General features: G+C 37.5%; 1 protein-coding gene across 1 annotated transcript in view; it reads left to right on the top strand.

Annotated features, from left to right (window-relative positions):
- The window catches only part of SEMA5A (semaphorin 5A), a gene marked incomplete at both ends in the record, with an annotated part of 337,833 nt that overhangs the window by 227,086 nt on the left and 85,585 nt on the right, over positions 1 to 25,162 (top strand). The window contains 2 exon segments of the mRNA XM_084260169.1: positions 8,203 to 8,410; positions 20,898 to 21,015. Of these exon segments, the coding sequence (XP_084116295.1) occupies positions 8,203 to 8,410; positions 20,898 to 21,015 (326 nt within the window).

Here is a 25,162-nt window from a genome sequence, read left to right as displayed (position 1 = left end):
GACCAAACATATTCACAGTTTTGTGTGAAGTTCTCACATGAACAAGCTGCATGTTTTCTCAAGCCCAGACGGCAGTTTTCTTTTAAAAACTAACAAGTCTTTTTCTACTTATAAAGTCCAATTCTTGAGACACATTGATGACTCTGCAATGCTTCGCTTAAAAACATAGCTTGCTTGGTAGATTATGTAGATTTATAGTTGTTTTGCATGCTTGCACTATAAAAAAAGGGTAATCCATGAATTTCAGCTAGAGCAGGCTCACTTTTTGGTGGTTTGTGTACGGTTTTTGCAGGTGACAGAAGCCAATTTGTTTGTTGTTTTTTTCCTAGTTTTTCAGTGGTATTAATACTAACTTTTATGGTACCGAGTTTATTGCATGAATTACTGTTGCTTCAGTTAATTAAATTTACTGAAGTTTAATTAAATGCCCATGAGCAGGGATTTGTGATTTTTCCAGATTGCTTGCATATTTTTTTCTCCAAGTGTCCTATGATGGAGTAAGGAAAGCTAAGGTACCTGAATAATGGAAACCGTAAGCTTTTCTATTTCTTGTGAGTAAATGAAGGCACAGGCACCAAACAACATTTTATTTAGCCTGTTTAGTGTTTAAAAATAAGTCTCAACATTAACAAGACAGAACAATTTACATTTCTTAGGGAAATGCAAGCAAATTCTTTTTTGTATTTCCAGCCACAGTATCTCTTAGAAGCTCTTGTTATACAGTCACATAATTGCCTTTTTAAGCTAATAAATATGCTTTATATCTGTATTTCTGTTAATGTCCACCATTATCTTGGTATCATCATGATGATAATGAGCCATAGTAGCAAGGCAATCAGAGTAGTTTATCGCTGAAATTCTCTGTAATCTTACCATAAATTTTATTCTTTCAAGCTTGTAGAACAGATCACTTTCAGATTTTTAACTTCCATTTTTGAGTTAAACTTGTAGAAAAATCACATCACATATATATATATATTATCACATCAAAGTAGAGAAAAGGAACAAATTAGCTAGCACACTGATCAGATTGTTGAAACAGTGGTTTAATTTAAAATGGAGAGAAAAATTAAAAACATATAAACCAACTCTGAAGATAAAAATTTTAAGAAAATAAACATTGGAAGTTACACCTTTATAGAGCACCGAATTCCATGTTCATTTTTGAGATTCACTTTTTTTTTCCCAAAGAAGTAATGACTATACATTTACAAATAGGAAAAGACTTTAAGTAAAACTGCAAATTAAGGTGGGATTTTAACATCAAACTATATTCTTTTTCTTTTCTGTATCGTTGTAGAGGCACTACATTTACCCATAATATATTTTCATTTTTTAAATCAGAAGGGTTGAAGCTCGGTCTTTCAGTCGTCCTTTACACTGTGGTGTGATTAAAAACCTATTCCTGTAAATCAAGTATAAATATATAACTCAGAAACCTGGAGGTAAAAGATAAATTGAGTTACAGAGAATGTTTATAGTGTCTTCTGAATATGCCCTTGCTTTAAACCAAATTGCACCCCACCCCCATATGGGAAAACAGATTATCATGAAAAGACTTTAATTATCCAGATTCTCTTGATGATTTAGCTAATTTTGAAGTTATTTTTAGGAAGGGGAAAAAAAGAGAGGTTTTTAAATCCTCTCATATTCTGTGTACCATATGTGGGTTTTTTTGATGTTACACAGACTGCTAAATCATAAGTCCTGGGCTTTCCCTTTGTAGGCTCAACCAGCTGCTGCATTAGCTGTTCCTGTGTCTTTTTTCTGGGTTGAGCGCGCTTAAGCCCTTATGCAATCTAATACTTTCTGCCATTGCAATCATTTTATGCTGTTAACCAAATGAGCATTCTGCTGCTCAGTAGGGCTCTATTTCAGTTGCTGTGGTGGAGGAAAGCAAAGACTGGCAATACATATATTTTTATTTTCAGTGGCAGGATGTTTATGAATCACCTTGCTCTTTCTTTGATTTTGTACCATTCTATGTTCTGCACAGCAATTTTATTTTTGTTATTTCAGTTTAGTCTTCTGAAAGATCTCTGATGTGATGACAACACTAATGCTCTATCCATTCTGTTTCTATAGTCTTATACAAATGTTAATTGATGAATGTAAAAAAAAATGTTTACATAGAGATATGGATAAAAATTCAATGTTAACAGATTTTTATTTTTTTTTAATTTCAGTTAACGTAATACTGTCTGAATGCTTGTATTTTCACACTAGAAAAAATAATTTCTATACAAGATATAATATGGTGTATATGACCAGTGTATAATGGACAAAATTAAAATAGTTAGTGAATCTAATCTTTAATATCTTTGTTGGAGGAATGGAGAGTGGAATTGAGTGTGCCCTCATGGTGCAGTTGACATGCTGAAGGGATGCCATCCAGAGGGACCTTAACAGGCTTGAAAGGTGGCCCCATGTGAACCTTGTGAAGTTCAAAATGGCCAAGTGCAAGGTCCTGCATATGAGTTGGTGCAATCCCAAGCACAACTGAAGGCTGGGTGGAGAATAGTTTGAGAGCAGCCCTGAGGAGGACTTGGGGGTGTTGATGGATGATAAGCCCAACATAAGAAGGACGGGGAGCTGTTTGAGCAGGTCCAGAGGAGAGCCACAACGATGATCGCAGAGTTGGAGCATCTCTCCTATGAAAACAGGCTGAGAGATTTGCAATTGTTCAGACTGGAGAAGAGAAGGCTCTGGGGAGACCATCTAGCAGTCTTCCAGGATCTGAAGATGCCTACAGGAACGCTTGGAAGGGACTGTTTACAAGGGCAGATAGTGATCGGATAAGGGGTAATGGTTTTAGGCTGAAGGAGAACAGATTAAGATTATTCAAATGTGGTGAGGCACTTGAAGAGGCCTCCCAGGGAAGCCGTTGCTGCCCCCTCCCTGGCAGTGTTCAAGGCCAGGTTGGGTGGGGCTTTGGGCAACCTGGTCTAGGGGAGGGTGACCCAGCCCATGGCAGGGGGTTTGGAACTAGATGATCTTTGAGGTCCCTTCCAACCCAAACCAGTCTGTGATTCTATAATGATAATTTTCCAAAGCCTTTTTCAAATTGCACTTGAATATATATACTTTGTATTTGTTTCAAGTACACTTTAAAATGTGTTCTCCAAATTTCTGTTAATTTAAAACTTTCTTTAAAAAAAATCCCTGATTGTTATGTTAAGATAGATCTTTCAGGTTGTCAATGGGTTTTTTTCTCATATTATAATATCCATGGAGTAGTGTATGTCTTGCATAGGTGATACCTTATTCAAATTCAATTACAAATGCCCTTTCAGGTACCAAATAATGCCTTAGCTTCCGTTTAGTATCTTCCATTGACTAATCTTTTCCTTCATATCGACCACATACTTTCATCTAAGTCATCTTGATTTTGTTGACAATATTTTGTGGGGAGATTGCAAAATTGCCCCTTACTTCCATTGAATGTTCTTAGTTTATTATTTGCAGTCTTTTTTTTATGTTTTTTGAGATTGTTTGAGTTTTTTTGGTTATATGCAAAGAGATTTTCAGATCTGTAAAGGCACCTTATTGCGCTCAGAAAGTTTAGGAATAGTTGTAATGTCACAAGCATAGGCATTCAACTGGACTGAGGTTATATTTGAGACTATTACAAGTTTCTTTTGCTAGCAACTCATATAGCTTAGAAGGCAACAATGGTTTGGTGTTTTTTTTAAACATTACTGAAAAATTATACCTTAGGCTTCTCCTCTGAAAGATGTTAACCTGGATTCTGTGTTCTGGTGCTGGTTCTAGTGCTCTCTGGAGACCAACCCTCTCTCCAAGATACTAAAATGACAGTAAAATGAAGATTAAATTAGGGACTTTTTCACTGTCAAATATGGCAAGAGTTAAGACTAAAAGTTTTTCCTTCCCCAAAATGAATGGGTAGAGGTTTTCCCTTTTACAGAAGCCAAATGAACTTACTTTGATACTGCCTCATTCTGGATGATTTGTTAAAGATTTTTTTCTCGAAGAATGCAGCAATATTAGTAAATATAATAGCTCATATAAACATTTATTCTTCTCCATAGCAATTAGTTGCAACAGTGTCCTTATTTCTGTTAGAAAACTCAAGAAATTACAGGTTTATTATTTTGTTGCATCTGTCTTTTAATTTGTAATGAGTCCAATCATTTATAATTATTCCATTCAATCATTTATAATGATTCCAACCACACTCTTGCAGTGCTTTATACCATTTAAAGTATAAAGCTGTCTATGCTTTATACCATTTAAATCTTAAACTTCGCTTTGCAGTCTTAGAGATCATCCTTTGATTTTGTCCCATTATCATTTTATTCATTACAGATTGTTGCCTCTCAGCTGCTTCTCTACTTCTCCATCTCAGGTTTTCTATTCAGTTCTTCATAGTTTCCTATGCATTACATCATAATATTTCAACTAGAATTTTTCTTTCCTCTTCATTCAGGGTGATTTCTAATGTTCAGTTGCTGGTTTTTCAGCTCTCTGAAAATATTGCAGTACATCTTAACAAAGCACATAATTTACTCATTCTGGCCAATATCATTATCTTTACTACCCCTGTATGTACTCTGTCATCCTTAAACCAAGGCTGTCAGCTGTCATGTCTGGCTTACTCTCATAAGGAAGATGTGAAGATGTCATTCATTCAAATTGTAAAATATCTGTTGGACTCAGGCTTGATATGTGTGATGAAACTGGAACTTTCCCTATGGCTATGATTTTCCACTGCAGGGAAGACTAGCGTAGCCAGTATTACATGCTAGTGTATTTTGAGGAGGTTGGAGGCTGCATACCCTTGCTACATACCATAATCTGATGATCATAGCTGCCAACTCAATCTGTGTGTGTCTCAAAATTGAAGAATTAAAACAGATGCTCACGCTAGTTTAGGCTCCCAGGTGGTCGATGCAAAATTGAAGTCATAGGCAAGAGGACCTTAAAGCAGAGAAGATAGGTTATAGAAGATCAGAAGCAGGAGATCTGGCTGAGGCAGAGGTACATCTCAGATGACATTTTATTCCTTTATCCTGAACTTGCATACAACCCACGCTGCTGCTATGAAGGATAGTGTTTCTTCCCGATAATCTGTGGGATCCCTGGCACTGTTTCTTCACGTAAAGCCCAGTCAACATTTCTGTATGAGTGCTGATCCTCTTAGACAACAAATTGGAAAGGAATTATTGGGGAAATGCTGAAAGAAAGGAAAAGAAAATGGGAGGAACAGAGGCTGCTGCCAAGATAAGAAGGGAGAAGAAGAGCAATGACATCTGTCTTGGGGAAGGCATCAGCGCTGCAGTCCTCAAAGTGAGAATATTTTCTTTGTTGTTTTTTGTTACAGAGTTGGATGCCTCTGTTACCACACTCTCTGGTCATAGTCCTGAATGTAAAAAAATTGTAGTTCTGCCCTCTACAATGAGCAAAATTACTGAAAAGAAACATAAACCATTTGGTTTTGATCAAAGTCTCCTGTCCAAAGCTGCACTTCTAAGTTAAATGTGTGTGTAGATACAGGGAACATAGGCCTCCAGTCATGTTTGTTTCTTAGGTTTTTTCTTTTACCTGTGGGGAGGTGAAAGCAAGTGACTCAGTCTGTAGATGCCACGCCTGGCACAGTGGGAGGAAGAAATGTTCGTCTACTAACTACTACTTTGTAGTTCAAACAAGAAATATATGGCAAAACCGTACCTGATGTTTGTCTCACAGAGGAAAAAGATGACAAGCCAAGTGAAATGTACCATGAATCACACTAAATCTGCCGTCCGCCAGTCAGAGAAGTGATACAGAGCTGTATTAACTGATCTATAGACTGATACCAACTCATTCATGTGTGTAAAATGATCCCAGTGCTGCTTCTTTTCTTCCTCTTAGTATGTTTTGCCAACTTTTGGTCTCCAAAAAATCATTTAGGGATTTTTTTTCACTCAGTGACTGACTCATACAGCCAAAATTTATTCTTTTGTTTTGGTTTGGTTATGGTTTTTTGGGTATTTTGGTTTGTTTGGTTTTTTTGTTCTAGGCAATTCTTAGACTGTTTCTTCACCTTGAAACTTGCATCCAGCAATCACCAGTGGAAACATTGCTTGTTGCACTGTTTGGTTGAGCTGGTTGTCACTTAATTGTGAGGCATAACTGACTCTTGAACAAGATTTAAGTAATTTTTGAGTATAATTCTACTTTAGGTGGTTTAGAAGAAAAAGTGAGAAAGGGGCTTTTTCTATCAAAAAAGTTGAATTTTAATGAAATTTTAAATCGTCATTTAAGTAAAGGTTTTTTCCAGAAAAAGCTCTTACATAGAATAAATCCTGACAAGTTTGTTTATATCAAGAAAGGAGAAAAATCTAAACAGTTATATGAAGTGATTATATTAAGAATTGAGAGGTCAGTCAGAAGATTTTAACATGCAGACATGATCTATTACACTCAAAATCTTGTTGTGAGCCAAGGGAATACACTTTATATAATGAGCTAAGCATTTATGGTTCATCTAATTAGTTTTGACTGTCTGATAAAATTAAGTCTATGCAATCTAATTATTAAAGTTTTGTTAGTAATATGGTTAAAATCTTATACTTGCTGTTAATTCCCCCTGTTATTTGTTGTTTTGGTCCTCCTTTCAGTACTTCCCAGGTCTTAGTGACTGACACTTCAGTCTTTCTCAGGAAGAGGAAGATTTTAAAAGTAATTAACATCTTGGGTTCTCTACCTCCTCTGCAGTTTTGAAGTCTTCTTCAGGCTACTTTTTTGTATTTTGTTAAGGTTGTTCATTGTTATTTCTCCTTGCTTCCCAGGTGAGATCTGGGAGTTGCAGGCTGTGCTCCCCCAGCCCTGTTACCCCAGAGGTGCAGTCTGACCCCAGTGACTGGATAGGGGTGCCAGTCCCTCTGCCTAGGAGCTCCCAGAGCAAAGCCAATACAAGGAGGCCACAGGCATCTGGCCATCAGGCAACTGCTGCCATGGCTAAAATCGTGTCCTACCAAGGCAGGGCCAGATGCATCCTGAGACCCTGCTCTGACAGCTTCCCCCCGAGCCTCTGGCTGGGGGCTGGTGATGGGAAAAATCATATTTACAGGGCGGCAGAACAGAGCATCCCAAGTATTTGTCTTGCAGTTGTTACCAACTCACAAGAGACATTACAGTCTTTCAAGACTTCACAAGTGAGAACTCATCTCAGTGTGTGTTTGAAGTGTTGGATCTTTCATATTTACCATTGCTACACATAGAAGGTTTGGTCAGACAGCTACATAAGTATTTCTCATTGTGAGAATGTGGTCCTTTGTGTTCAAAAAAATGTTCTTTAATATGTTTTAATTATTTAAAAACTTTGCATGAGTGAATCAGAAATATCATTAGTCATCTGACACTGGTTTGCTATGTTTCACTGTCTATCCTGGTTCTGGCCAGGCCAGACTCAACCTCCCCAAGCAGCCAGCACTGGTGAGCTGAGTCAACCCGGGCTATTTCCACACCACCTGACATCACTTCCCCATAAAAGGGGCTTGTGGGAGAGAGGCAATTTGGTGTCGTTCCAGAAGGACAGTAACAGTCATCTTTTCAGTTGGTGTGGTCAGAACCAAGACACAGTCTTTGCTTAGAAATCACAATAAGAAGAGTAGTGAAGAGGAAATGCTGAAAGATAAGGTTGTTCGGGTGTCAAAATAAGTAGATAGAAGGGAAACAGCCTCATTTTATTGTTATATTCACCTTGACTCAATTAAGACCTACAGATATTCATGCATATGCACTTTATTAAAGAAATGCAAAGCATATCTAAACCCAGTAATTTTTAATGCACAGAATTTTAGAACAGACTAGTCCATTGATGGATTTTATTGCTTTTAAATGGATTTAAACATAGTAAAGTGTAGTACAATCTGGTAAACCGAAATCAGTCACACTTACTGTGAATGTGTGTTTGTAACAGCCAGACTCAGAGAGCTTGCTTACTAGTGACTAGTGCTGTGAAGTCTGCTCTGCGCTAATAAAATTATTTTTACTTTATTTCATCACATAGAAAACTTTAATGGCTGTTTTCAAGTTCTTTTCACTGTAATTTAGGAAACTCCAGTCAAAGTACTCCCACGTTCTGACACTTCATTGAAAGCATCTGTCATGGGATGCAGATTTGTTCACTGAATGATACTAAGTAGGTAGAGTCGCTAGTACGACTTCTAGTAACTTGTTTTCCTCTTGCCTTTGCAGACTATGGAACAATTAAGAAAGTACTTGCCCCAATGAACCAGACTTCAAGCAGCTGCCTGCTGGAGGAAATTGAACTCCTGCCGAAAAGTCAACGAGAGCCCATCAGGAGCCTTCAGATCCTGCATAGCCAGAGTGTCCTTTTTGTAGGCCTTCAGGAACACGTGATAAAGGTCCCCCTGAAGAGATGTCCCTTTTACAAAACGTACAGGTATGAAGAATCAGCCAGTTTCATAGGAGAAAAAATTGTGAGGAGTTGTGGAGAAATGGGAAGGAAAAATTACTTTAAGTAGGAATCCAAATTGATTACCCCTCTCAGCAATGATTTTTTATGTATGTTGTTTGTCAGAAGTGTCTGACTTACTGACTTGTTAGGACTAGATGAGACTCTCAAGGAATTATATTGATATCAGAAGTGTCATTATACAGATTCTGAATTGTGTAATGAAATAGTAAGAAATAGTTTATATAGAAAACAAGTATCTGATGATGTGCAATGTAGGTGCTTGTTTAGTATATATAAAATTTGAAACTTTGAAAAATTTAAATTTCTGGGGGTTTTTTTGAGCTGTATTGTAATTTAATTGAGTAAAAAATATCTTGGTAGGGTCAAAAAGGAAACTACTTGGATGAACCAAGAGTTAAGACTAGTTGGAAAAATGGCTAAAGGCTTTGCTGGATCAAGAGACCATAATAAATATAAATATTCTACTAGGGGAAAGTGTTATGCAGCTACAGTTGTTTGATCAAACAAGGAAAGTAACTATCTTAGAAATTATCACTTGTTTTTAGACTGCATTATGGTAGTTGAAGAATTTTAAGTTCATCATACAACTTTTTCTACAGGTTATCTAAAAGCAATTGTGGGTTACAAAGCATATGCTATTATAGATTGTTAATTTCATTTGATTAGTTATACCTTCCCTTTGCTAGAAGTGTGGTCCCAGTAATGCAGTGGAACTGGTCTGTTTTACTACAGATAGCCTCTGAACTATCTGTGTCATGCTTTCAGTTGGTTTAGGGGCCGTGTAGGACCAAGTTTCATCTATCTGAGGTTTAGCAAAAACCTTTTGGTTTTGTTTTCTTCTTTTTGTGAAAGGCTTGTATTTTAGGAGAGGGTGGTGTGTATACGTGTATATGTGCAGAAGGAAAAAAAAATCATAGAATCACAGACTGGTTTGGGTTGAAAGGGACCTTAACCATCATTTAGTTCCAACTCCTCTGCCACAGGGACAGTCCTCCAGTAGACCAGGTTGCCCAAAGACCGATCCAGCCTGGCCTTGAACACTGTCAGGGAGGAAGTGGCCACAGCTTCTGTGGGCAGCCTGTGCCAGGGACTCACCACCTTCACAGAGAAGAATTTCTTTCTAATACTTAAACTAAATCTACTCTCTTTAATTTAAAGCAATTTAAATTAAAGCCTTTCCAGGTCTTGGAAGGCTGCTCTAAGGTCTCCCTTGAGCCTTCTAGTGACATAGTCTTGTGCTTCTCTCTTTTCTTGAATATGACATGTTTATGTCATTACAGTTGTACACAACATTAAACTTTTTCTTAAGCAGATGTGTTTATTTCAGAAAGGGATATTGTGCTGGTATCCTCTGTTTTCTTAGGTGTGTCCCATATTTAGACCAAATCTGCACTCTGCTCCAAACACTTTAAGGCTGGAGCCTTATTATCTTATTAGTGAGATGTGAACTCCAGAATCCAGAGGTGAGACTTCCAGAGAACCTGCTTGACCGGTGCCTGTGTGGAGGTCCCACAAGGTGCCTATAATTCTATCTGGATAATTCTTGAAATCCATCAGTGCTACCCCAGCTGCAGTGGCTAAACATGCTTCTGCACTCACAGGGTGGGACAGCTGTCTCAAATCATAGACCCTCAAATCATGGCTGCAGGCTTGGCATTCTTCTCCCTTTTTGAGCAGCAGGGTTTAATTGACTAGATTGTAAGAGTCTTTAAAAAAAAATAGTGATGCTGTTCCCATTTTACTGAGTAGAACAGTAGTTAAATGACTCAAATCCTGTTGAAATGAGAATTTATTTCTCTGCCCAGAGATATGTGAAATCTTGTCTTCCACTAGAATGACTTATTTAAAAGGAGATAAAATTATTTCTTGTGGGGTTTTTCAGTCATATCTTTTGGTTACCATCCATGCTTTCTTTGTGGTTAAAGAGTTCACTGGTGTTTCTAGCTCTGTTTTATGGGAGAGGAGAGCATTTACAGCTGTGATCTGGATGAAATAAGGCATCTTCTCATCATCTATCATTAGAGACTCGTATCGTTTGAAAAAGCAGATGTAATTTTTCTGTCACTTATCACTTCCTTTTGGATTGACATTTTTTCCTGGCTTATCCTGGATTTCAAACGTATTTGGTTCTTTAGATGGGGAGAGAGTATAGGTAGCTTCCTTCAGGCTTCAAATTTCACCAGCTAATGAAACATCTGAAATGTGGTCACTGCATTGCTGGGTGCTTTAATACTCACATACTTGTTATATGTTGCCAACTGTGACTTCTAGACTTCTATACTATAGAAATGGGTAAATAGAGTAATGAGTAAACCTTAACTAAGGAAAATACCATGTGGCAATGTCATTCCATTTTAAAATTATTTTAATCTTCTCTATTCATATTTATCATACTTAGGGTTATATAACTGCACCAAGACTGTAGTCTGAACTTCCACTAATAACTAGAGATTCTTTCCCAGATCAAGAACAAGTTTAGTCTTTAATATCTACTTCACATGATTTTTGAGAACTAGAGCATGATTGTGTATAAGTAACAGCCTTAAGAGAGCCAAAGGGCTAAACATATGCTAGCTCATCTGTCCTTCTTGTGTGAATGGCAGAGTCCCCACTGTCTAATCCTTTCTAATATTTTTGTTTAGTTTTATGGCAAGGGTTTCAGACAATGTAATTTCAGGCTCTCTGTTGAGCAGACTGTTCCAAAAGCTAATATCTCAATGTAAAAAAAAAAATAATCTTGAGATTGTCTATTTTTCATTTTTCTTTCATTATTCTCTGTTTCATCTTCAGATACCATCCTCTAAAGCATATAGTTGTTGATTTTATTCATGGTTTATCATGTCTCCTTAATTATCACTCTGATATGCTATACATATTTAGAATTATAGAAATGCAGAATGGTTTACAAGGGAATTTAAAGATTACCTATTTCCAACACCCCTGCCATGGGCAGGGACACCCTCCACTAGGACAGGTTGATAAAGCCCCATCCAACCTGGCCTTGAGCACTGCTGGGAGGGGGTGTCCACAACTTCTCTGGACAACCTGTTCTAGTGGGTCATCACCCTTAAGAAAAATTTCTTCTTAATACATAATCTAAATCTAACCTCCCTCTGCTTAAGGACATTACCCCTTGTCCTATCACTACATGCCCTTGTAAACAGTCCCTCTCCAGCTTTCTTGTTTGACCCCTTTAGGTCCTGGAAGACTGATAGATCTCTCTGGAGACTTCTCCAGGATGAACTACAACTCTCTCAGACTGTCTTTACAAGAGAGGTGCTCCAGCCCTCTGATCACCTTTCATGGCTCTCCTCTGGATTGCAAAAGCTCCATGTCCTTCTCACGTTGGGGGCCCTCAGAGCACAGGGCTCTGAGTGGGGTCTCACAAGAGTAGAGTAGTGGGGCAGAATCAACTCCCTTGACCTGCTGCTCCTGGTGATTTTGATGCAGAATACATTTGGCTTTTTGAGCTGCACGCATACGTTGCCTACTCACCAACACTGCCAAGCCCTCCTTCACTTAATGGCTGGTCTCCTCTTAGCCTGTAGTTGTGCTTTGGATTGCTCTGATCCATGTGCAGAACCTTGCACTTGGCCTTGTTGAACTTAACACAATTTTTATGTGTCCATCCCTCACCATCAAGGTCACTCTGAATGGTATCCTTTCCCTCCAGCAGAGTGACTACACCACACAGCTTGGTATCATCAGCAAACTTGCTGAAGATGCACTTGATCCCACTGTCAGTGCTTCCAACAAAGGTATTAAATAGCACCACTCCTAATACTGACTTCTGAGGAACACCATTGTCACTGGTCTCCACCTGGACATTGGGCTGTTGAACACAAATTTCTCAGTGTGAACAACCAACCAATTCCTTACCCACTAAGTGGTCCATCCATCAAATGGAGCTGTTAGTTTGGCTTTCCTTGGGGAAAATCCTTAAGATTTGACCAGGTTATTAGCTCCCGGGTATTACAACTCACACATGATTATAAAACTATTACATGAAACCATCAACATTATTTGCTGGAGCTATTGTTTTTGTTAAGAATTCTCCAGCTCTCTGCATTGCTTCAGTGTTGAGTAAGCTGAGCATAAAGCACAGCTGACTTTGTACACCCATTAACTAACTGTCATATGAGATAAATTATTAGAATGTGAAGATAACTATTAAAGTCCCTGAAGTTTCAGTGCTTGCTATTTACTCTAAAGGCTCTAGATGTCTGTAATAAGGAGTGAGATCTGTAGCAGGAGGGGAAAGACTGTCTCCTGAAACAAGGACTGGTCAGCTTTCTTTTATTCGCACCAGTAACCTTCAAAAGTGACCTTGGATGGCAGTGATTTCTCTAAGGCAAATTTGTCAATGTAATAATCTGTACTGGAGTTTTCAGGACATCAGTTTTGAAAGTAGGGGCAATGAAAGGTTGTATCAGCCCAATGTTCTGCAAAATCTTACCAAGGAAGGATCAAGAATTGGTATTTCTGATGGAAGATAGGTGTCACACATTCTGAGGAGGTTTGAAAACTAATCTCACTATGGTGTTATTTCTAAGTAAATAAATAGTGCAGGTTGCTAAAAGCTGTACTTTTAGTGACTTCTCTAGTGTAAAAAACCCAACTTTTTGAAATCTTGAAGTATTGTTTTTTGCATTATATACTTAAAGTATTATTGGGTCACAAGATGGTTTTGCTAAGTAATATTATCATAGCTATTCTGCTGTGACTCTGACTTTTCTCTCTCTGTGGTCCGTCATTTTTATTTTGACATCTTTGTTTAACCATCAGCTACCTTCACAAAAAGGTAAGTGTAGCAGCAGAGTAATGAGAAAGGTACAGAATTAACCAACATAAGAAAACAATTAAGTAAAAATCAGTTGTGCTTTATTTCATTCCTAGAACTCCAACAAAACTGTTGGATTAAGTATGTCAACCATTGTTGCATTCCTTTATTTTTCTTTGGCTATAGATGTTGCTTCCTCAGAAGTACTCTTGCAGTCAGTATGAACCTGTTTTCCTGGGAATAAAACACTGTGGCTATCATTACATAGTAGACTAATGATTCCTATATACAGCTGTTACACAAGTTAACAACCAGTAATGTGGTCTAAACTATTACTAGGTGCTAATGTGTCCAGAAGAGCTTGCCAATGCATGGAATTGAAAATGCTGTTTTGAAATAATCATTTCAGAACAGTTATTTTTGGATGTCCCAGTAGATTTCCTTATTTCAAAATATGCAAGCCTTATTCCAGTTTAAATCAGAGAAACACACTGCTGCATTAGATTGTCAGAACCACCTGAGCCCTAATCAGAATTAGTGATTCCAGAATAATATTCCAGAATGAGATTCTTCATAAATTTCCCACGTTAGGGTAAACTGTAATCCTGGCTGCAAGACTAGATTATAAACACAGTTTTAAAATGTAAAGTATTTTTTTTTAGGTATTAGATGCACTGTTAAATTATCCTCAATAGGTTTGAATTTATGGGAATGTTAGTAAAGTCAGCCAAACTATTAAATTAGCAGTTTAAAGACTTCCTTGCTCAAAAGAAGCAGAATATTAGTCCCATACTGGGGAGGGAATTGACTGAAGCTCTACAGATCTGAGGTTGAACAGTATTTCATTCTTACTCCATGAGGACCAAGGTTTTTTCAGAAAGAGATAGAAAGAGATCTATTTGGGCCACAAAATGCACGAGGGGCAAATTATGCATTTACAATTTGCTGCACCTGAAATATTTAGTTACAACTCTTTAAAGTGTGTGATCTGTGCATGATCTATTGTACTGTAAGTACAGAGTTTTGGCAAGCTAGAAGGAATTTTAATGAACAGGTAGAATTTTACAGCCTGCTCCCAGTGTATTTATTGCAGTACCCTATGAGGAAAAAGGAAAATGTCTTTTCCTTTTACTTTGCAAAGTTGTAGGAAAACCAGATGGACTTGACTTCATATTTGCAATTCAGATTTTATTAGTGGGATATTATTTTAAACAAAGAACGAGCTCAGAAATAAAAATTTAAAACAGACATGTGACTTTCAAATGTCACGATGTAGTTAATTTATTTGCTTTAAAAAAAATAACAAAAGTTTGAGGAATTTTAAGTTCAGTGTAGTTACTGTTAAGCTTTTCTTGAAAATCACCCAACATGTTTAAAGCAGTGCACTTTCCAAGAGATCGTTTCTCCAGTCATTTGATACTTGGAAGTGTGTTCTCTGGAAACAGAAGCTAAAGGCACTCAATGCTTTAAATCAAATGAACAAAGAAAGGCAAATCTGGAAGCTTTTTTTTATATTTTAAAATAATTTAACCTATCAGATCCTGGACTGCTATGCAGTCAGGCCAGTACATATGCTGTGCATCTCAGCTTACAGTGCTCTGCACGACACACCAGTTGTTTTCCCATGAGAATGCATTTGTAGCTCTCTTAATATTCTGTAATCCTTTTGTGGACATTTTAATTTATTTGAAGTTGTACAGAAAATTAACGTATAAGTTTGGAGTTCACTACTGGCCTGAATGTATGAAAGAGAGAGAGTAGTCTTGATGCAGTAGTGTGAACTGTGGCAGGATTCCAGGACAGGAGTTTTGGTGCTCTGGTCTGCAAGCCCAAACTGAGTGGCTTTAAAGGCCATTTCATGATCATAGTAATTTTGTTAAGCCAGCAGAGGTATCTATAGTTACTTCTGGAATGAGATGTAACAAATGTATCTCAAAATATTGAAATGCCTGCTATCTGGTTAGTACTTTTAAGGAGTCAAGTTGTACACCTTAAATCTGGGCTTGCTATCTTTATAATTGATGAAGAATAAATTGATAAGTATAAAGTTGACCTCAGCATTTACCTCAGCTGTTAAATTACAGCTGACTAAAAGGGTACAGCAGTTGTGTACTTTGTTTATATTTATACCCACTAAAGATGTGCAGATCTTTTAAAGACACAAGGATACCCTATGGAAGCAAATACATCCAGCCTGGGTAATCATTGTTATTACTGTTCTGGTCTAGCAACACATAAACCTGTGGGAAAATCCCCCAGATCTGTTGCTCTTGGATTGCCTTGCCACCTCGGTAGCTCAGATTTTCATAGCCGCTTTGCAAACCACAGATTTTCAGACTCTAGTCTCAGCCTATCAAAAAGGCCTTGAAAACCTTACCTGCACCTTGTGGTCTCAGCATTTCCAGGCTCCTACCTCCTGATCAGAGGGCGGGAAGCTCTGTCTTGCCTGATTGACATCGATGAAGACATGGGACATTATTTCTTTCCTTACAATGAATGGCAAGGCTGCATTCTTTTGTAAAGAACACGCTCTGAAAGTTGTCTTTCATGTTTGTTCCAAGTAAAGCCACTCGAAAACACTAATATTCAGAGAACTATGTGTTATAAACTGCTTTACTAAAAAAAATATACATAAATTCCTGATTATGGAATTGAAGGCAGGATCTTGTAGATTAAAGACTAGTGTTGTCAGTCCATGTTGCAAGATTGAATTGTACCTAGATGGATTTTGATTGCTTTACTGAAGTTCAAGGAAGAGGAAGCACAGTAGTTAACATATAGAGTGATTAAGATGATTAAAGGATTGGATTTTTCTCAGTGGTACAGGCAAGGGGTAAGGAGGATTCTGAATATTTGATGTGCATCTTAGTTTGGGCTCCTACGACTTTATAAATTGTGTGCCTACCATTTCTGTTCTTCTGCAGCATTCATCCGTATCTCGAGATCCCCACTCTTCCTTGTACACACACACACACACACGTATCTACAAGAAGTGTAGTAATCGGAACACTGATAGGTACCTTTGTACGAAAGTCTAGTATTAGCTGTATGTATTCATTCAGAAATGGATAGCACAGTGCATTTGGAACATGAGACATGCTTTTATCTTCAGCTGTCTGATCAAATTTGCAGTGAGGAATCCGACTTCCGTGAAATAACATGATGACCCCAGTTCAGTTCCTGGTATACAAAGTGTCCGGATCACAGTTGACAGTAATTGGAACTGGGTAGGCATGGCTGTCTCAGTAAACGATCACAAGGGTCAGGAGACTGAAATACCCAAGTTCTTCACAATGCTGGGTATAAGTGAAGACAGAAAAATGTTTCATTGAGAAGTCTCAGAAAGATGCACCTCTTATGTTTATGTATTTTCTGAATAAAATGCTGCAGCTCGAGAGGATACCCGATTAGCACTTAGAATGTATATTGATATGGGAACATATTCTTCTCCTGAAAGGAGTTTTTAAAATCTCTTTGAAATCAGTGGTAGTGGGATATAGTTTTTAATCTTCAGGGGGTTTTGTTCTCTGGAGTACACATAACTAATCTTTCTAGTCTAAAACTATGTGGTTGGGGTTTTTTAATATATTTTGCTCTGAATGGTGTTTGTCTCTTTCTCATTTTCTGTCTGAATAAATTGTCTCAAGTGTAACTGATGTAGAACAGTTTTGCTAGCCTGCTTGGTTATAAAATAGCTGAAGAAAATGCCCTGCTATTGCTGGCTTGCTTTGAGTGAGGTGACTCACAATTCCATTACTAGTCAGTCAAAATCCCTTGTAGGCAAATGAATTCCTTGAAAGAGAGATGCTACCTATCATTTACATTTGTTAAAAAAAATGTGAAATGACAACATAAAGAAAAATATAATCAGTAGAAGCCAAAAGCAGTTGAATTATTAGTGGGGGTTTTTTTTTTAGAGAATACTGAGTTGGTGTCAAGTGGCATCAAGAGTCTTAGAACAAATCAATTCACTTTTATTCATGAATTTCCTTCTTGAGAAAAGTTTAAAACTGCTCGTTTTAGCAGTGCTGGCACAAATCATGTGAAGTCAGAAATGTGGGCTGGTGTATACTGGGAGTAACATGTAGAAATGCATTTTAAACTCTGATGAAACAGACATCTAAGGTAGAATTTCAGAGAAAAGGTGGTTAATATATTTTCCAGGTCCATTACTTCCAGTGTTACTCTCTAAAATGGCCCTGTCAACTGAAAGACCTCTTACTGCTGTCTCTTGGGAGAGAAATGAATTGAAAAAGAGCTAAAACAATATAAAAATTTCATTCATGAGGGACAGTAAGGACACGTAGTCTCTTTAAATTTCATATTTCAGATTGAAAATATCGAAATTTTTTACTTACATGCTTTATCCTCATTTTCTATCTGTAGGTTTGTTATCGGTTTCTTGTTTTATCTAGGCATAGCAGATCAAAATAATCAGCTGCTATTTACACATTAAATCATCCCTCAAAGGAAATAAAATGGTTTTAAAAGGTGACATAATTAAGCAAAACCAGATAAAAATCTACCCACACATTATGTCTGGGATATTTTAATTTAAAAGAAAATCTAACCACTTGTCAGAGATATTGGTGATCTAAAAGAAATAAATAAGAAAACCCTCTGAGATGTAAGTCAGGGAGCGGAACAGAAGATTGTTGTACTAATAACTGAAAATAGGGCAGCTGTTTAAGCCAAGTTCTGCCTTGCTTTACAAATATATTTGTCATGGTGAACTGAAATTCCAGAAAGTGGGTGATGATGCTCAACTACAGTTTTGTGGTATGATTTTTCTATCTGAACTTTCAGCTTCAAAAGTTAAACTTTTCACAAAATTAAGCTTAGAAACAATACTGACTGGAATAATCAGTTTGAACATTGTTCACCTCTTAAAAAGGCAAAACTAGAGGTTCTTATGTGAGGAGTACTTCTCAGGCAAAATTTTCTGTAGCTTTGTTTGCAGTACTTCATGTGTTTCCAGGATTCATGTATTGTAGTCTAAGGAAAAAATGATTGAAGCCTCTTGATGCTCCTCCTTTTTGTAGGAAGTTCTTTAGCCTCTTGTCATTAACGTTACATTAGTTTAGTAACTTTTCAAAATCAGAATTTTCATATGCTCAGTGGACCTTCTTAACTAAATTCTGAAAAGATTCACTTCATTTTGTCGTGCTGCAGTGCCCCTCAAACCTGGTCACTTACTGGAATGCCATGTTCAGTGTACCCAGAGCGACTGGACATGCTTTCTCCCAGCAGTGCAAGGACTTTTCAGCATTTTTTTTAACACTTTATTTCTTCCATGAAAATAGGATCTGTTATAATACCAGAAATTTGTAAGAGGAGTTGAAATATGCTTATAAGTATTTATAACTTCTAAGTGACTTGTAACGAAAGCTGTGAGCCATCTTGATTTGCCTGAGTGGAAAGCAATGTGGAAACGCAAGCCAAAGATGACATGGGGTGTAACAGCAGGATGGGAGAAAGGTCAACTTACTGCCAGGAAAGAGGGACTGTGATTCTAAGTGTAAGGATACTGACTTATAAAATTATTTATTTATTTTATAATAAGTGTCCAAAGCCTAGTAAGTGCATTTAAAAATATTAACACTTAACATTGAGGAATAGTGAAGTTTGAAAAGTGAACACTTCTACTTTAAACAGCACAGGTAATGTTGCCAGTTGTGCATTCTGTCAGGCTTTAATTTTGTTTTCTATTCCTTTTCCATAAAATTTGTGCTTTATCAGAGATACTCTGAAGGACAGTACTGAACATCTTGTCTTGCAAACACTGGGAGACTAAGACACTTAAAACTTCCCATAATTTACATGAATTGTCCTCTTCACTTTCTAGATAGTTAAATAGAAACATATGCAGCCTGAGTTACAGAAATGGTAAGTGCCCACAGCTGCAAGAGCCATCAATGGGAATTCTCTTCTGAACACTGAATCCCCTAAACCAAAAGCTTTATCTTTCAACTGGCAGCCTAATTAGGGGTACCTAGGGAGTTTTGGCTTTTGTGCCTCAGTCTGTGCCCATTTTGCAGATGGGAACTATCCTCACACGTAGTACTGGCAATCCACATTTTCAAGTGTCCTGTAGAAAATAATTCTTTGAAATGTATAAGCACTAAAAATCCTCTGTGATGGTATTATGGAATGGCATACTAGGGAATTAGTAAGCCTGTGTTTTTTCTCATGTTAGCATGGAAATACATGAGGGATAGCAACAATAAATAGAAACATGAATAAAACGCAGGAGTTGTGAGGACAGGATCACAGAAGGGTTGAGGTCAGCAGGGGCCTCTGAAGGTCATCTGGTCCCACGCCCTGCTCAAACTGGGCCACCTAGAGCTGGCTGCCCAGGAACATGCCCAGATGGCTTTTGAATATCTCAGAGTAAGGAGACTCAAGGACCTTCCTGGGCATCCTGTGCCAGTGCTCAGATACTCCCCAAACCACCCCGCCCCGCCCCCCCCCCCCCCCCAAAGAAAAGTGTTTTGTGATGCTCAGATGAAACCACCTGTGTTTCAGTTTGTGCACTTTGCCTCTGGTCCTGCCATTGGGCACCACTCAAAAGTGTCTGGCTGTCCCTTTCTTTATGACCTCCCTTTGGGTATTTGTAGATATTGATCAGATCCCTTCTTAGTCTTCTCTTCTCCAGGCTGAACAGTTGCAGCTCTCTCAACCTCCAGAGAGAGATGCTGCAGCCTCTTAACTCTTTTTGTGTCCCTTCACTGTGCAGATGTGATGTGAACAGACAACAGGGAGACTCATGATGCCCATGGATTTGAATTAACAATAATCAGGCTAGCATTTTTTTTTTTAAATCTAGACAAAACACTTGGATGTATTATTATTTTAATATAATTTGCAGTATTTTTTACAAGTATTAGGGCAATTATATTGTGCTTCACTGTGATGGGACTTCCACCTCCTTTCTTATGTATCTTTGGCTATGAAGCTGCAGAGTTGTTGCTTGGGCTGTTAATGCTTGACATACCTGTAGCAAGAGAGAGCTGCAATTTAATAGAGAAAAATACCTTCTGGTTTTGTACAGTGGGTCTTTCAGAGTCTGTAGGAAGCTGGGCTACCCTTCTTCTGTCTTTTTTCTTATGTGCTACTCGGAGGAGGGAATGTCTAGGGCAATAATGTCATATGTAAGAGGTGTAATGGCAGCAACAGCATCCCTTTGAACTTACTTTCAGGAGTTCTGTAATAGTGCAGAAAAAAATTCAAGGGTTTTCTAATTAATTTTCAAAGAGTAGACATTGTCATCTGATTTCTTACAGATGATAACTATATTTCTGAAACTGATAAAAAAGAGTAAGAACTGTAAATCCTGAAATCTTTTTCACTTGGAGCAGATAACTTAGGCATTTTATGAATTGCTGTAATTCTCTAGTAATTAAGTACAATAATCAGTCTTGACAACATACCATGCGTGCAGCCAGAAATTCATCTGTGCACTTAAAAGAAACCATGGTTTTGTCTAGGCATTCTAATTAATTTTTAATTCTGTTTTGTCATTTCATCTGTGCCATATCACTACAGGGATCAATTTCCCTATCTGTTTTATGCCTGTGAAATACGAAGAGATGCCACATAGTTATTGAGGGATCTTTGACCAGTTCAGATGAAGATAAATGTTTGTGTTTTCTGATTGGTTTTCATCCGCAGTGCCTGCATTGGATCTCAGGACCCTTACTGTGGTTGGGACATGGTAATGAAGAAATGCACAACGCTGGAAGAAAGTCTGAGCATGAGTCAGTGGGAGCAAAGCATTACTGTGTGTCCAGTAAGTCCAAATACATTCCGTTATCTCTCAAAACTTGATTCCAGGTGACCTTTGTGAAAATAAGCTAGCATAGATTTTTCAAGCTTAGGAAACTATTTAATGCCATTTTCTTCAGGCTTTCCCATCAGATCATAACAGAATGTTTAGTTTATATCTATTTTTTATGGAACTATATATATATATAATTTCATCAAATTATTTGTAGTACTTTCAGAGCGTAGTTGCTTTTTACCTGTAATGCTTATGTTCCCCCCTTGAACAAAAATGTTCACTAAGAATAAAGACATATGTATTTCTCTGCAGAATTTTTTGTCTGGTTTTTACCTTGAAAAAAAAGTTTAATCACTGGTGGTATAATATTTTATTTTAGGATCATTATTGCTAATATAAAAGGCCACATAACATCTTTCACAGTCTATAAATTGGAAGGGCGAATTGTATGAGTTAAGTCTCACCCACATAAATGACAGGAGCAATAATGATAATTAATTTAGTATAAATATTTCCAGTGGCTTAATACTTTAAAAATTTATCTTGAATAAATTTAATATAATAGAAAATAAATAACACCATAGACTAATAAAAAGACTTGCATTTGATTCATCTGCATTAGCATTTTAGTCCAAATCAGGAGCAACTTTGGGGTGAATGCTCTGCTTTTCCTGTATACTATTCTTTGGCTCCCATCACAAAGCAGTCCTGAAGCACACAAGCTATATTACTTTCAGAATAAATGAAACCAAAAGTGTGCTCCTACTACTACTAGGCATTTGATCCATGTCCAGAGCGAGTCCAAAGTAAAGCCCACAAAAGACGAATGGTGTATGTGCCAAGTTTTCAACACCAACTGTTTCATATTCTAGATTTGAGGTTTATGTGCATACGGCTTGCTAATGTAGACACAGCCATCGTCACAGGGAAAGTCTGGATTCACTCACTAGTGCAGTCCTTGCCTCCCTGATTGGCAGGGAGCTAGATGCACTGTAAGGTATATTTATTTCCAAGTACGTGGAGTATATCCTACCTCCCTGTGGCAGTCTCACAGGCTAAATGTGGTTACGTGAAGGGTTTTCTGGTGGCCTAGTTGAGTTGCTGTATTAGGAAGGATTACTGAAATGGGTTGGTTGGTTGCTGTTTGTGTGAGCAGTCTGCCTACTGCTTAGTCTTCAAATTCTGGCATTAGCCTTTATTTTCTTTTATAGATACAAAACGTGAGGCCAAGAGGGGGTGGAGGGAGGAATGCTTTAGAAAGCAGAATTCAATTCTGTTCCATTCAACTGGAGAAAAAAAGAAGTTATTTAGTATCTCTAATCTGACAGTTGCGTAGGATATGACAGTCTAATCAAAGCAGGGGAGCTCCAAAGGATTGCTCAGAAATTCACCCACAGCTGTGAGACTTACACTGCGTATCAGAGATGAAAAGATTTAGCAAGCCTCTAAAGGAATTTTGGAGTTGAGCAGATCGAGGTTGCATAATATCAGGAAGATTTTAGGAATAACTGTGGTTTTACTGCTTAACTGTCTTAAACCCCTGAACTCTAACTAACACATTATTGAACAAATTTTAAAACTTCATAGAAACTTTCCTCTAAAATAATATTTTATTCTAGCGAACTGTAATAGATTATAATTTTGCTTAGCACTGCTTTCAAATATTTGTTTTTATTGCATTTTCATGTGTTGTATTCACAGGATATTTAAGCCAAGATGTAATGAATTTCTTTTTGTAGGCAACTGAGATTTGTGCATCCTTGACATTTGCTGAACACACTTAAGATAGTCGCAGGCAGAACATAACAGAACGAGACTTTCATGTCCCTCATCTTTTTGTTCTTGTTGGTCCCAGTATCTGAATCGTTGGTAAAACTACACTGGTCTTTTTAACACTATAGAATATTTGTCAGATTACAGCATGACCTGCTTCTTTCTAAATGCAGATCAGAGAGAAAGGCCTCTTTACACACTAGTTTAGCCCCAAAGTAAGTGTGATCACTTGATCTTAAGAAATTATTTCCTAGAGAATTATTCATGTATCTGAATACGTATTTGCATGTCTTGGTAGAGCAGGAAGGGGGCTGAAGAAGTAGCTGAGCATCTGTGTTACTATCTCTTGGAACTTTAAGGATTATTTGTAACAAATGTGTTTTTTCAGCTATTTTGCTTTGATTTAATTCTCAAGTTTTTTACGTTATTGTTTCAGTTGGCATGAGTAGACCAATTGTATATGAATATAGATAATAATTAATTCTATGGCACCTACATCTACTTTGAGCTTCTTCCAGTTCTTCAGAATTCCCTGTTACCCATCCGATATTTTTTTATAGTAAAGAAGGTTCATTGTTTTGCTGAAATATTTTACAGTGGGACCGCTTCCACTTAACAATACACTGTCTGACATTATCAAAGAGCTCTTACAAGGGAAGAAAAATAATTTTAAAACCAGGTTTTTGCTGTTTTGGGGTGGGGGGTTTTGTTTGGGTTTTTATTATTATCTTAATTTCTTAAATATGCAACATGAATGGCTTTATTTTTACAGCTGCTTGCAGGGAAAAAGTATAGTATAGGATTTTACCTGAATTCATTAGTAGCTTTAGGAAATAGTCCAAAGTCACCCAATTCTATGCAAAGTAATCTCAAAACAAAGGGCTCCTGACAGATTTAAGGACTGGGTCATTGACTTAGAGTACAGAGGCACAAACCAGGAAGGCAAGGTGAGCACAAAGAAGATGGATATTTGAATGACATTAGGGAGGAAGAAGGGACAGAGATATCTGCAGCAGGGAAAGGGTGACCAGAACAGGGTGGTAGAGAGGGAAAGCAGCGTCTGGCTGTGCCAGGAAGGTAAAGCTGTGTTGTCCTCTTGATTGTGCACTTCCCCTTGAAGCATGTTGAATGGTGAAAGGTTTATGGGCATACGTTCTGCTGTGGGCCTAAAGGGGCCTTCATCTGTACATTTTGCTTTCCTATAGTCCTACGATGAAATTGTTTGATTTCACTTGTGTAAGGGAGGTATTCCTAGACAGAAAGAGCAAGAGAGTTGTGGGGAACAGCAGAAACTGCAGTGGGAAGATCTTTACAGCACTGCAGGGAAAAATCAAGGAAGCAAAACCTGCCATCAGTATGTGCTCTCAGCTAAGTTTTATGAATACCTTCCCTGCCGCTTGATATAAATCATGGTAAACATAGACAACAGTAGCTTTAGTTTATAATTGTAGCTGCAACAATAAAGATGCTTTGGGTCAGCATAGAAGTAGAAATCAGTAAAGGCATTAATTGGTTTGGGGATGTAACATTGCTGGTTTGTGGACTATAGACTTGTTAGACCAGCAGTTGAAGAGAGAATGGGTTTGTCACTTAATGAGAAGTATTTCCCATTGTCTTAGAAAGAACAGCAGTGTATGCCCTGTATGAGCAAAAGTCAGTGAGATATTTTCAATAAACAGCTGTCAGCAGAATTTTGCAAATATGAATTATGGTTATGTCAGTTGTAGTTGGCAGAATATACATGTAGTTGCTTTGTGGAGAAACTGTATCTGTGAAAAATAAATCATGCGAAATGTAATTAATAGTTAAATTATGGAACCTTTACCACAGTGGAAAGAATCAGCCAGCACCCAGGGTGGCAGTGATCAAATCTCTTGTATCTTCAAATTATTTGTGACATGTATACATCCCTCACCTGTTAAAATGAAACAATACCAAAAATAGCAAAGGGAGACACCATTTCATATCGTTTATGGTGACCTACAACTATAGTTCCTATTTAAATATATAAGCAAATATTTGTGTTATGTTCTTAGACATTTAATAAAATATGCACAGCTAGAACTGATACATATTTATTATCTCAGCGACTTCAAATGCTATTTAGCATGCAATTTTTGGTAGCATTTTTTTCATGAAAGTTAAAATGTGATAATTGAACTGCAAATCCTTTAATATTTAAGTGAAAAAGTGGCAATCATTTCCATTTATATGAACAGATTCAAGATTAACACCTTGTTTAAAGAATTAATAAAAGCTTGGTTTTGTTAAGAGACCCGTATCTGGGCCCATTTTCTTTAGAAGTTCCAGTAACCACAGAGGCTGCTGCAATCTTCATTAGCACATTTTCTTTCAGCTGGACAGTGAAGATTAATTTTTAACA

Source organism: Gallinula chloropus, assembly GCF_964237585.1.
Source record: "Gallinula chloropus genome assembly, chromosome: 2".
In the NCBI taxonomy this organism is placed as follows: domain Eukaryota; kingdom Metazoa; phylum Chordata; class Aves; order Gruiformes; family Rallidae; genus Gallinula; species Gallinula chloropus.
Note: the sequence above shows the minus strand (reverse complement) of the source record. Positions and strands in the feature narration are given on the sequence as shown.